The sequence below is a fragment of the Phycodurus eques genome, chromosome 11 (assembly GCF_024500275.1).
Source record: "Phycodurus eques isolate BA_2022a chromosome 11, UOR_Pequ_1.1, whole genome shotgun sequence".
Lineage (NCBI taxonomy): Eukaryota > Metazoa > Chordata > Actinopteri > Syngnathiformes > Syngnathidae > Phycodurus > Phycodurus eques.
In genome coordinates this window covers 16,167,880-16,180,626 of record NC_084535.1, presented here as the reverse complement: position 1 = coordinate 16,180,626, position 12,747 = coordinate 16,167,880, and the positions used below count along the sequence as shown (strand labels likewise).

Below are 12,747 nucleotides of genomic sequence, written 5' to 3'. Positions count from 1 at the left end.
AGAGATGACAGAATACTGTATTGGGGTCCAGTCTCTGATCACTCTTGTATGTGTTTCTGTGAACCAGGTGGGGCTCAGGAATCACCAAATTCACATTGACTGGTGTTACAGTGGAAAATTTAAAGTCAAATCTCTGAGGCCATACAATTTGGATTTCAGGCGTAGTTGGGAAAAAAAATACATCAGCAAAACTCTGAGTTCTAATTGTCAGCAAATTTCAAGACACCTCTCAGATCAGCTCATTCTAACATTCATTTTAGGGACAGGACCACTGACGTTTTGAAATGAGTGAGAACCTTGCATCTGATATTCCTTCAGGAAGATATATTCCGACCGTTTGTTGTGTTGTATCCACGAAAGTAGAAACGTGTTGTTATTGTGTCTTAACTTGCTGGTTCTCTCATGTCAGGAGACTGAACCTGTGTGTTTTTTTGTCCATGTATGGATTACTGTATGAATCCACTTGGTTTGTTGTAGAGAAGGTATCTAGAGAGAACAGCTGCTGTCTTCTTATTTCTCCATAAATAGATTGGTCCACCCCTCCATGGCACACAGCCCCGATGGTGCAGATAGGGCACAGTTAATACGCTCTACAGACTTCATGTTTTATATATCGTACCTCTGAAGTAGTCACATTTACATGTCTGGGGGACACGCTACATTTTTTAATTTTCCGTTGAATCTTTTGTTGCTTACTTACACTGTGTACAGCGCAGTCCCTGGTCTTAAATCATATCCTAAAACAAAAAATGCATCAGCCTCACAGTTCTGAGGACCCGGGTTAAAAATGGAGTTTGCATGTTCTCCCTCTGCCAGTGTGGGTTTTCTCCGGGTACTCCGGTTTCCTCCCACATCCCAAAAACATGCATGGTAGATTAATTGAGGACTCTAAATTGTCCGTAGTTGTGAATGTGAGTGGGAATGGTTGTTTGTTTCTATGTGCCCTGCGATTGGCTGGCAACCGGTTCGGTGTGTACCCCGCCTCCCGCCCGAAGATAGCTGGGAGAGGCTATCAAGAGTTATCAAGAAAGTTTTTAACATCTTTGTCCTCTGACCTTTAATCATAAAAACCTTCATTTAAAAACTGCATTTTGTGTTTACTTCTGTTGTCTTTTGACTAATATTTAATTTTGTTTGATGATGGGAAACATTTAAGTGTGACAAACAGAGTGGGTAGAGTAGCCAAATATTGTACTCAAATAAGGATACTGTTACTTGACAGTAATGTGACTCAAGTAAAAGTAAATGCCGCTCGCGACTTTTAGATCATTGTAACGGAATAAAAGTACTGCTTCTTGTTAACATATATACTCGAGTATAAGTAAAAAGTATGCAGTATTAAAACTACTTTGACAAGTACAATTTGTACAAAATGCTACTTGAGTAAATGTAACAGAGTATATGTAGCGCATTACTACCCACCTCTGCTGACAAACGTAAAATATTAAGAAATCAGGAAGGGGGCAAACACTTTTTCACGCCACTGTAGTAGGTAAGGTTTTTACTGGTCCTGGTATGATTGTCTAATTTTGATTGTTAACTTAGAGACATTTTGTAAATGTACACTCTGATTACATTACATTCTTGTGTTAATAAGTTGTTACTGCATAGGAACACACTGAAGGAGAGTCTCGTGTCTAGTTCATAGACACTTTTTGTAGTCACAGGAGACTTGAAGGATAGTAATAATCCTGCAGCAACACTTGATCATAGTACCAAGGTTCACTGCTTATCTTAATGGTGCGCTATAATGTGGTGTCCTCTTTGGAACTGTGAGCGTGGTCAAGCCTTGAATTGCCGAGTCGGGAGTTGGGACCAAACAAAGTGGCTGTTGTTTTACAGGGTTGGCACTGGGTCATGAAACCTCTTAGCCAATGTGGTTAAACAGTATAATAGTCTCCGTATTTGGCCAAGACCGGCCCCTTTCCTCTGATTGGTTGCCTCCGTGTAGAAGACCCACTTATGTGAGCACACGTGTTTATGTTTAAAGCACTGGCTCGGGAGCAGAGAGGTAGGCGGAGATCTTTGCAAGTGACGTAGATAAAATCGAGAAATTCTAATGACCTGATGTCAGGCCTCTCGGCAGGAAACTGTCTGGAACTCAAGAATGCGTGGATTTTAATTCATATTTCACGTTTACTGAGGCACCATAGAGCCAATTTTACTAGAAAAATGTTGGTTTGGTAAAATATGACACCTTTAACGACAAGGGCCCAATTAAGACTACCTAGTCATCATTCGGGATAAGGGCTAAGTGGTTTGGAAATGGTAAACTGTAATAAATGTTAATTAATGTTCTTATCAGTTACAGTACAAATGTTGAGATGATTCACTCGTTATTTAAAAGTCCTCAAAAGGATCTTCATGACTTCATCTACCTCAAGAAATGGGAGAATTTTCTCTTTTTTGTTGAAGATAAACATTCATATTCTAAATCTTTTAATAATTTTCTAAATCTTTATTTTTTAACTTTAGCTGTCAGATAATTGTAACAGATTTCAAATGCAGGACAAAGTGGTCTAAATTACATAACGGGGGCATGACTATGACTACATGACTACAAAAGCTGCAAGAACTAATGTGAATTGCAGGACATCGACCATAAACACTTCAAACGTATGTCGTGGTAATAAATATGCATGCTTCAATTTGGTGCCAAGCACCATCGGGCCTTGTCTTCCCCGATGCGCCGCTCCTCGCAGCCGGGCAAGCCCATCAGCCTGACTGCTTAGCCAGCAGCGGCCGAATGGCATATTGAAGCATTTTACAAAATGGGGGTAAATCTAAACCATTAACACTATTCACACACGACAGAATGAGCGCGCTCACTTAAACTTTTATCTGGAATGGCTTTTGACACAGGCGATTTTGATTTGCCAGCGTGGCGAACGTGTGCAACATTCGCTTCGCCACACCCTGTTTCAATTAGCCTTTGGCGAGGTGGCGAACAGGCAGTGCGAACCCTGGTTTATTTTGAAAATCCTGCTAACGTATTTCTGATTAATTATGGAAAGTCTTTCATTAACTGCCTACCGCATAGTCCTTGCTTCCAGTCATTGACGGAAAAAAAGATTGTTACCAGTGTTTCTGCTTCACTGGTATTGAACCGGTGAAGGTGTGAAGGATTTTCAAACAATGAAATCACACTTAAGTTTGCACTGCGGCTAGCTGCTCATTAGTTTTGAATATGAACTTTGCCAGATTCTTAGTTCAATATTGCTGCAACAATAATTTGTTTCATCTTTTTAATGGGAATTTATCAAGGCTGAAAGTTGTCACGAAGAGGACACCACAGAATGGTAGATATTTTATGACATAATCGGCACCAACTGCATTTGTATGATTACCATTAATGAATTCACATGTCAGATGGCTGACATGAATAGCGATCTCTTGTGACCCATCTTACACTTATAGTCCAGAGATGAGTACGCCATGAAATGAAACCCATGAATGCTCTTTAAAATACCTTTAAAACCATTTTAATGGTGCATGGACTTGTAATAAGGAAATCTCTCATTGCCATGGTAACTCTAGATCACCTGCCTTAATGGTCTATATTATTGTTGGACCATCCCGGATACGTTTGTTATTTTTTGCACTAGAACAAGTGGTGATGTTACTAACGCAATACATCAAATAGTGGCCTCCACTCTAAGAGATACTATGTCTGAATGAATTGTGTGTGTTTCTTACATATACAGTCCAAATAAAGGAAACAGTTGGTAACTGTAATGACCTTTGTTCCTAACCACTCGTCTGATGTGGCTATGTTCCCTGTGCAATATTAAAGGTGAACTCATATTACGTGGAGTGTTCCAGACGCCTCTGTTATCGCTCCAAAGGGCTGTGTCCGTTTTTATTTTCCACGGAGCTATGCACCTTCAAATTATTTTTGCCAAGTCTGGCTCTGTCCAGCCTGTCTAAGTTCTTTCCGTTTCCCTGTGTATATGTGTATTTTTGTAAATGTTTTATTTAGCTTTAAACTCTCGTTTGATTTGACTTATTACTACTATTTTAATCAAGGTTCATTATTGGTGAAAAAAGCCTTATCCCAATGTCTGTATTGTATGACTATTGATAAATAGTCATGGAATTAAAAAAAAAAAAAGCCAATCTATACCTTTTTTCATTGCATCATTACATGAGTGATACACTTGATTTGTTGGAACATTTGTTCTTTCCTTTGGGGAATATTCATTTAAATGTTTGTGTGAGATGCAACAACTACAGTATATGAACGTTGCATCATTGTTACTGTGTGCATGAAAGCTTGCTGCAGTGTCACAAGAACAGAAGTGGCTGCAGACCTTTTATTTCATTCAATATTATCCAGATGGTTAAATAATGTTAGTTGACAAACCAAGTGTGTTTCAGATAAGATTTAAAGCTGGAATGTGTAAGAATCACTGCTCACCCTTTGTGTTGTTTGAATGACGAACCTGATAAAACATGCCACTAAAATGTACTGGTGAAGTTTTTAACATATAAATGCTGCTGCTTATCATCCCTCCATTCCGGGATGCTGGGCGACCTCATCCCATAGCAAATAATGGACATACAGCAGAAATGATCCGTTCCTCAGGCATTTGACTTCAGAGGTTGTAATGTATACATTTTGCACATTTGATTTATAATCAGACCTTCTGTGGAATAAAAAAACAAAACAAAAAAAACACAGGGTTCTGTAATAGTTAATGGGAGGTCTTTCATTCGGGTTGGTAACTAACCACACACACACACCACACCCACACACTGGTTGTATTTGATGACGCACAGACTTTTGCCACCACATGGTGTATTTAAAGTTCAGCGAAAAGTAAATCGCTGTCGTCAGTGATGAAAAGAGGAAGCCAAACAGCATCCACTTTCACGCTTCATTATTTTAATCCTCTTTTTAGGAAGCTACTGTAAACCCTGCTGGTGTTTTGCTGTGCTATGTCACAGTCTTTTTTATTTCCAATTTCAGCCGATGATGACGTTCCGTAACTCATTTCTTTCTCTTCATGTGTCTTCTCTTTAGCAGGAGGTACTGTCTGCGCCATTCACTCGCCAGACTGTCAGGAGAGCACATGGCCTCCGGTCAGCAGCCCACTCCACACTCTTCACTCAGCATCCCACTGCCCTGTCTCCTGAGGTTAGTGTTTTTGTTTGCATAAAGGTGTTATTACAAAAGTTGGAATTACAAAAATGTACACATTATTGACATTACCAAGCCCTTTAAGAGCCATATAAGTCTGTTACGATAGACATTTTCAAATGTGTCTGTTTTGACAACTAATTAATAGTTGTTTCTATAATATTCCGTTTACAAGTCATTAGCATGCAAGGCCTACTTAGCACCCGGCTCTTTGATTAAGCTCAGTAACAGGAGAAATCTATTTAAATGTATTCGCTGTGTTCAAAGCAAAGTACTCCATCGGGGTGTCATTGTGCTGGCTTGCTGGTGAGGATCTAAAGGAGTCTGTGCAGTCATGTGAAGCCAGTTTCACATGAAGAAAAACTTAATATGGGTTTGACAATACTAAACCCTGGTACGATTCAGAAATGCAGTCTGTTGTAAATCGGTGAACATGCTTGAAAGCATGTGATATTAACATGAGTGACAGTAAACATTACAAAAATATGCATCATATTTGGGACATCTTTGTTGTCTGCTTTTATAGAGCCAAACATTATGTAAATGAATACTCTGGAGCACCCACTAAGTGAACTTAAGGGATCATTTCACAAACTTTATGAGCATAATACAAATGAGGATAATTATGAACTATCCTGGCCCAAAAAAACAGATAAACTAAGTAATTTGTGGCTTTCATTGGACAACTACTGCAGTTTGCAGTTAATAGTTATTAAACTCTAAGTTGTACAGGAAGTGATACAACCACAAAAGTCAGAAGTTGTGGTCATAGTGTTTTATTTCAACTTAGTGTCCTACATCAAGCAAAGAAAACATGAAGAAAATTGCTGATTTTGTTGTGTATACATTGAGCATAAGACATATTGACACAGAGATTGACCACGCTAAAATTCAGACTTTACCTTTTCAATGTTTATCTGCTCGCTCACCATTGCAAGAAGTGATTGGGCATGGGGCATTGAATAGGAATTGATCGCAGACCAGCTACAGAAACTACTGCACTACCCTTTTTTGACCATTGCATACAACTGTAGAAGCGATGCCACAGCTAATCTGTGCTGTAATGAAACCAAATTACAGTCACATGAAATATTAGTCTGTTGACTATTGTTTTTACTAAATATACATGTGGTCTACCTGCTGAATTAGAAAGATCAGACAAGATTGAAAGAAATTTAAATACCACAATGATGACTCATTCTTGCCACTATGTATGAGCATGACTGTTGACTGACAAATAAAGAGAAATTAAACCCAATTTTTAAAATAAGAATACATTGTATGTACCGGCAGTAGTAAAAAATACAGTATTCTGATTAATGTTGAGTTTGTGAAATAAGAACTAAATGGAATAATGATGATGATGTTTATGATTATGGTTATTATGTAGCTTTTTGTACATGTAATAAAACTGAATACATAGGTTGTCTACAAGCTGTCTGTTTTTCTTAGTAAATAAAAGTGGAAAGTTATCTGTGAATATACGTCACATTCTCACAAATTTGCACTCTTGAGTGGAGTGAAAAGACAAAAATGGTATCCCTTTCAAACAGTTTAAAACAGTCTTGACTCCAATGCTGGGTCTAAATTGCTTTGCTTTCCATTTGCTTTTATCAACACTATTGTATTGTTGCCAGCAGACTTTTCCATATCTGTGTTCCACGTTTCTGCACTGCCACTTTATCCATTATCTTGACTTTGCCTGTTAAGATCACAACTCTTTACATTCGGGTTTCATAGCTCATATCCAGTGATGCAGACGTATGGTATTCTAAAAATCCACTCAAGGTCAAGGGAGTATATTTTTTCACCAAGATAAGCTCTTGGTCCACAAACCAGTTTGCTTAGGTTGAAAATGTTATGAGAACAGGATAGTTGTTCCTTTAGTGCTTATAGTTTTGCTCTGGATCGTGAATTAGCCCAGCAACTCGTACTGTGTGTATGTGTGTGTTTGCATGTACGTGTGTTGGTTTGCTTTGGGGGAGTGAGCAAATTTGTAATGTGCTTTATTTGTGTTGGAGCACACATGTATTTTGTATCATTGGCCTATGAAATAGAGAAGGTGTGTAGGGTGGGGGTGGTTGTACAATGAAAAATTAGTGCAGGCAGCCCTCGGCCTGTGTTTACATTTGACTGTAGTGGGTGATTGGAGAATGAGAACAGAGGAAATGTTTTCTTTTCCTGCTTCGTAGTAGAAAACAAAAATGTAGTCCCCCAAGCTATGCCTGAAAGGCCTCTTTAACAACAGAAAAAGGTATTATTTTGTTCTTTGTGTACATGTCAGTGGTGAGGTTTTTCATAGGGACACAGTTGTTGTTTCAGCTGAACGCTGCTCCGGATGAGTGACGATAAGGTATATCCTCGTGAATTTTCTTAGTTGACATCACTTCTTTAGGTCACAAACTACCTGAGATAGAATAGCTTCTGCAAGTCGCAGCCAAGGAGTGCACTCCATTTGACCTTTACAGCTACAGGACTTGATTTCTCAACAATCAACTAATCGACAAATACATACACCAATAAAGTCTTTCAAAAGACACATTTGGATGAGACCCAGTTGGCGTGCATGTTTGTAATGGGTTTTTTAAAAAGTGACATTGCCAACTTTTGGCCTGGCATGGCTATGTTGTTACAGGTCAGTGTGAACATGGATTGTTTGAAATTGATATCACTCGATTCTCATGTCAACCTCCCCTGAATCATTAAGAGGGAATCAGTCAACACTCAAGTGTCCCTCTCCCCTGACACGCAGCCTCCAGAGGGTTAGCTGTTTGTTCAGGGATGAGACACAGGATGTTCAATTGGGAGTATTATCCTTGCCAGGGCTTGTCGTGGAAGGCGGACCAATCAGCAAAGCTGAAATATCTTATATCAACCTGAATGAAAGTCAGTTCACCTTGCCATCATCAGTTCTAGCTAGGCCTGGTATACCAGCTGTACTGTATTGTTTTCACCTTTTTTCATTTCTCCTTTTCTTTTCCATCATCATCCTTCTCCATCTCTCCATTAGTGCAGCATCAGCACTTATCTTCCCCTTGGCAAAGGCAGAACCTCCCAATTCATCAATGCGTCTCTGCTTGGCATCCATCAATTTTGCTGCAGCTTCCCATGAGACTTACTGGTTGATGGCTAGACACGCACACAGAATCATTCACATTCTGACCTCTTGACACATCTGCGACTCAGTTCTTGTGTGGATGGACTGAAAGCTAAACAAGGAGGTTTTTGGGTCCTTAATGAAATCAGGAAGCTCTTTTTTGTTTTTGTGCTGTACTTCCGGAAATAGATGACGTTGTGGAAAGAAGAGCAATCACTGGAAATGTTGCCTGGTCAGGTGAGGTTGGGGTTGCACACAAAGCTCTTGAGCAAGGCGTGTTTGGCAGGCTCTTTGTAGTTGACTCATGTTTGAGCTTTGGGATTTATTTCTTCCTGGTAGTAAGGAAGATGAGTATTATTATTTCATGGAAATGCACAAGTGTTTCCCAACCTCTGTCAGTGTACAACTTTGGGTGGAGTAGTAACGGAATTAGTTGCTGAGCACAATGACTGATATTTTTCCTTTACAAAGCTTGTGGGTTATTAAGACAGTCAGAAAAGGAATTTGTTGCAATTAGGTTGACACATTGCACTGGCCCAACACAACAGAAGTAGTGAACCCTCTCTCCCCATTTTCTCAAGTTTAAAGTAAGTTTGTGCCTTGATATTTGTGTTGATTGGCCACAAACTGTGGAGAGAATGTGAACGGTTTGCCCATTGGGAGTTCAAAACTTCAATTTAACGTACTAATAAGGGGGAGGGGTCACCCGTTATAGCTGTTTGCCATTAAATTGAAGTGCTTCTTTGATGGCCTAAAAACACCTAGTTCAGTACAATAATATTGTAAATAAATGTCAAAAGTTTTAAACTTGACCTAAACTTACCTTTACCACAACCTGGAAATATCGGTACCTATCTCTGTTTGTTGATTGGGCCAGGAAACAACAGCGAACAATTTTGGAAGCAACAGACTTTGTCTGCTAGAAAGGGGCGTTTTGAGTTCTAACGGGACATAATTTTCTGTCCATTAAAGCTGAAGTCAGTTGGTTCTGGGCCAGCTAAATTGAGGATCCACTGTAATTTCTTTCTCAATTGGGACCCTGACATTTATTTCATTTAGAAAAATAATAGTGTGCGTAAAGTGTACTATAGTGCTTGATCATTGGTATTTTGACGAAAGCGTGTCCCAGCATGTTACGACACCTGGGAACTGTTTCAAAATGTGAAAGAGCAGAATGTCTCCTTTACAGGTAGAAAGGTGCTGCACAAACGTACCCCGTCTGTTGTTTGTGCAGCCTGGTACTGTTATTACACTAATTTATGTGTCAATATGTGTGCAGCTCAAATGAGAGTTAACAGTGGAATCGTTAAAAAGAAAGATTGACTGGACTTTCTTGCCGGCTCTGAAGGTTCATTTTTATAAATCTGCACTATGCTTTCCTGTGGGAGGAATGAGCTAAAATTCTATGTTCTTTATTTGTCATAGTCATATGGAAATAAATAATACATGAAATAAAAGTGATTTGTCATATTTCTGTCAATCAGTTTTACAATCATAATGAATGAAGGTTTACACTTTCACAATTTAACTGTAAAGCTTGTTCAACTTTAATTACCTCAACTAAAAGTTGACTTAACAGCTGTTCTTCCATTGTTGTAAGCGGAAGAGTCGTAAAAGTTGTTATAGCATTTCAATTGCCATTTGTCAGCGAGCAAAAGAAAAAACTAAATGCCCTCAATAGGTCTTATATAACCAAACTGCTCCTTGACCATGTTGCTCTGCTAGTTTTCTAGCATTGGGTTTGAAATGAAATTGATTATTCCATCATATCACATGGATCAGTAACGCTTGATGGCTTAGAAAAGCCTACAGTGGCCTGTAAGGCTGAGATGCCATTACAATGTCTAATGACGCTATTGATTGACTGTGTTGCTTTTGCGTGTGTGTGTGTTTCCGTGTTAGTAATTTTGTGGATATCTTTTGAGCTATTTACATTCTCCAGCTGTGGTTTGCAAAGTGAACAGAGATTAGGGGGTGAATTTTAAAGTTCAAAACATGTTTACTTCCACCAGTAAGCTGTCTAGGACAATTTATGAGAAAGCATGTACTGTATATATTTAAAGGAAGAGTTTATACCAGCTCCTGCTCCACAGAGCTGGATTGCATCTAGTCGCAGAAATATTCTGCCAGTGTTTGTGGACATAAACTGATGATAAAATGAGGAAAAGGCAATCTCAAATTCATCTCCAGACTAAATTTAACATTTTCTTCCCGATTGTCACGGCTGAAACAATATAGCATTCGCAGTGTAACCTGCCCTTGTGTAAAATGGTAATACCGACCTTTGAATACAAAAAGCAATTGAGAATCATTCAGTCACTAGCAAGATGACTCTTAAGAACAAGTTCACCTTTAATCATCAAAATAACGGCATACATCCAACAATTGAAGTTGTGAAATTGCCTAGCCCCATCCAAGACCTACTGACCAATTGAAAATTTGTGGTTATCTGAAATAGGATGTGCACAAGAAACTGGAGGACTTTTGCAAGAGTGTGAAAATGATTATTTTTTATTAATGAAATGTTTTCATTGGTGTTTTTTTTTTTAAACTGCTTATTCAATTACTTTATTATTTATTTCATTTTATTTGTTTCTCATTTAGTCTTACCTTTTTGTATGTATGCTGTATGTAAATTTAGGAATACATAGTATAGACAACAATTTATATTAATACTTATTTTTCCAATTAATTTGTCTTGTAAGGTAAAGAATATTGGTAATATATTAGTTTAAGTTCAGTAAATTATTGTATAGATCATAGTAATAAGGAGGCTAGATACTGTAATTAACTCATGAATAAGGGGTGTAAGTAAACACTGAATGTTGTCATTAAAGCAAAATGTGCTTCAACCGAGTATTAATTTTAGGGTGTCCACAACAGCTTAGTGTTGTATATTTTCATACTTTCAAATGTTAAATACTTTCCTCGGTTACTCTCCCTCATAATTGTTGTCAACATTTAATACTGGATTCCCAGTGTGTATTGTCACACTAGTGTGTATAATGTTTTGCATAATGCTGAGCTCTGTTATTTTGTATTGACCTTTGTACAGCATCCATTGAAAAAAAAACTATTTCAGCCTTTGATGCCTTTGTATTTTTCCTCCCTAGATTTTGCAAATTGAACAAGTTGGTAAGTTCAGTTGTTTTAGATCTTTAACTTCTTGTTTACATTTTTAGAATCTATAGTTTAACCTATTGTCACTGTTGGCTTCAAATTAATCCCTCTAATAGTCACCACTGTATATAAGTCACATCTATTATTTGGAAAACTGCTTTGATTGAACGAAGTGACGCCATTTAGTCCATATACTGTAATACAAATTCAACACTTTTTTGCAGGCTGGAAGCGAATTATTTAACTCTTTAGGGGAATTAGTGGTGTACATGCTTTTTAGGCAGGTTTTGGTAAACAATATCTCAGAAGCAAGACTAATGCTTCCAGACTTTCCCTTCAGCTACGAAAGGTAATTGTTAATGCTACTGTGTGGCTAAACATATTTTCTTATCGTTATTCATCACATTTTGCTGTTATTCAATAGCGTCACAATCACTCAAGAAACCTAATCCAAAAAATTTGTTCTTCATTCTGAAAATTTTTCTTTACATGAGAAAATCAAAGCCGAGATTATGGACAAAAAACATAATGTGACAACAATGTCATGGCATTGCTTCAAAGTATTTTGCTTGCTTCGGGATAAAATGCTATATACCTCAGTTCATATCATTGCTATTTTCTAAGGGCTTCATGGCTCCTGTTTGCTTTAATTAAGGTGAATTTTGTTGTAGTCAATTCTCCCAAAAAAAAAAAACGTCAAATATTTGCAGGTAGTACAGGTCCACTTGCTGACTCGCATTGACGCAAAGAAAAGTGGGCCAGCATCTCTAAATCTATAATTCTTGCCACCTGCAGGGTTTAGAGAATGGATGCAGCAGTCAAATAACCAGACAGTCCAATTTTCATACTGCAAAAGGGTCCCAGGCAGTATCTCATTGCCTCTTGTGTGTCTGACGTGTTGGTTCCAGCTCTGCCAGCTCTGGGAGGGATGACAAACACAGCACACAGACCACACACATGCAGGCAAGGAGCATTGTTAATTCTGAAAAATGGCTAATAAAGTCAGCTGAGATTAGTGCTGTATCCAACTCCGCAGCCCAACTAAGACCATTATTAAATTTGTCCCTTTCCTCTAATCTCAGTTCAGTGTGTCCTCTATTGTTGGCCTTTCATGTGCCCTAAATGACACAGTGACCTCAAATTTAGCATGTAAATCTCTATAATCCTCAGAGCAAAGTCATTGTCTTCATATCTCACTGCTTAAGTATTCCCATTCATTGTATTAGTATGCAGCACAAGTTGTCACCTTTCCTTCCTTCTTGGCTTCGATGAGTGATGGAGCTTCGTCTGCCATTCTTTGGCTTCCATTGAGCTTGGATGCTGACCAGTGAGCTCTGCTTTAGGCACCAACATTTCCTCATTGCTCTCGCTTTGCTAGTTTTCCATAGAT

The 12,747-nt window shown here is 38.4% G+C and overlaps 1 protein-coding gene across 4 annotated transcripts in view; it reads left to right on the top strand.

Annotated features, from left to right (window-relative positions):
• Positions 1–12,747, top strand: part of mcu (mitochondrial calcium uniporter) — a 64,908-nt gene that overhangs the window by 24,353 nt on the left and 27,808 nt on the right. For 3 of the 4 annotated variants that reach the window (XR_009769496.1, XM_061690905.1, XM_061690902.1), the window contains exon 2: positions 5,024–5,137. Coding sequence is in view for 3 of the 4 variants with exons in the window: in XM_061690905.1 (XP_061546889.1) it covers positions 5,024–5,137 (114 nt within the window). In the remaining variant the exon portion in view is untranslated. The remainder of the gene's footprint in view (positions 1–5,023; positions 5,138–12,747) is intronic. The other variant, XM_061690904.1, reaches the window with a different exon arrangement.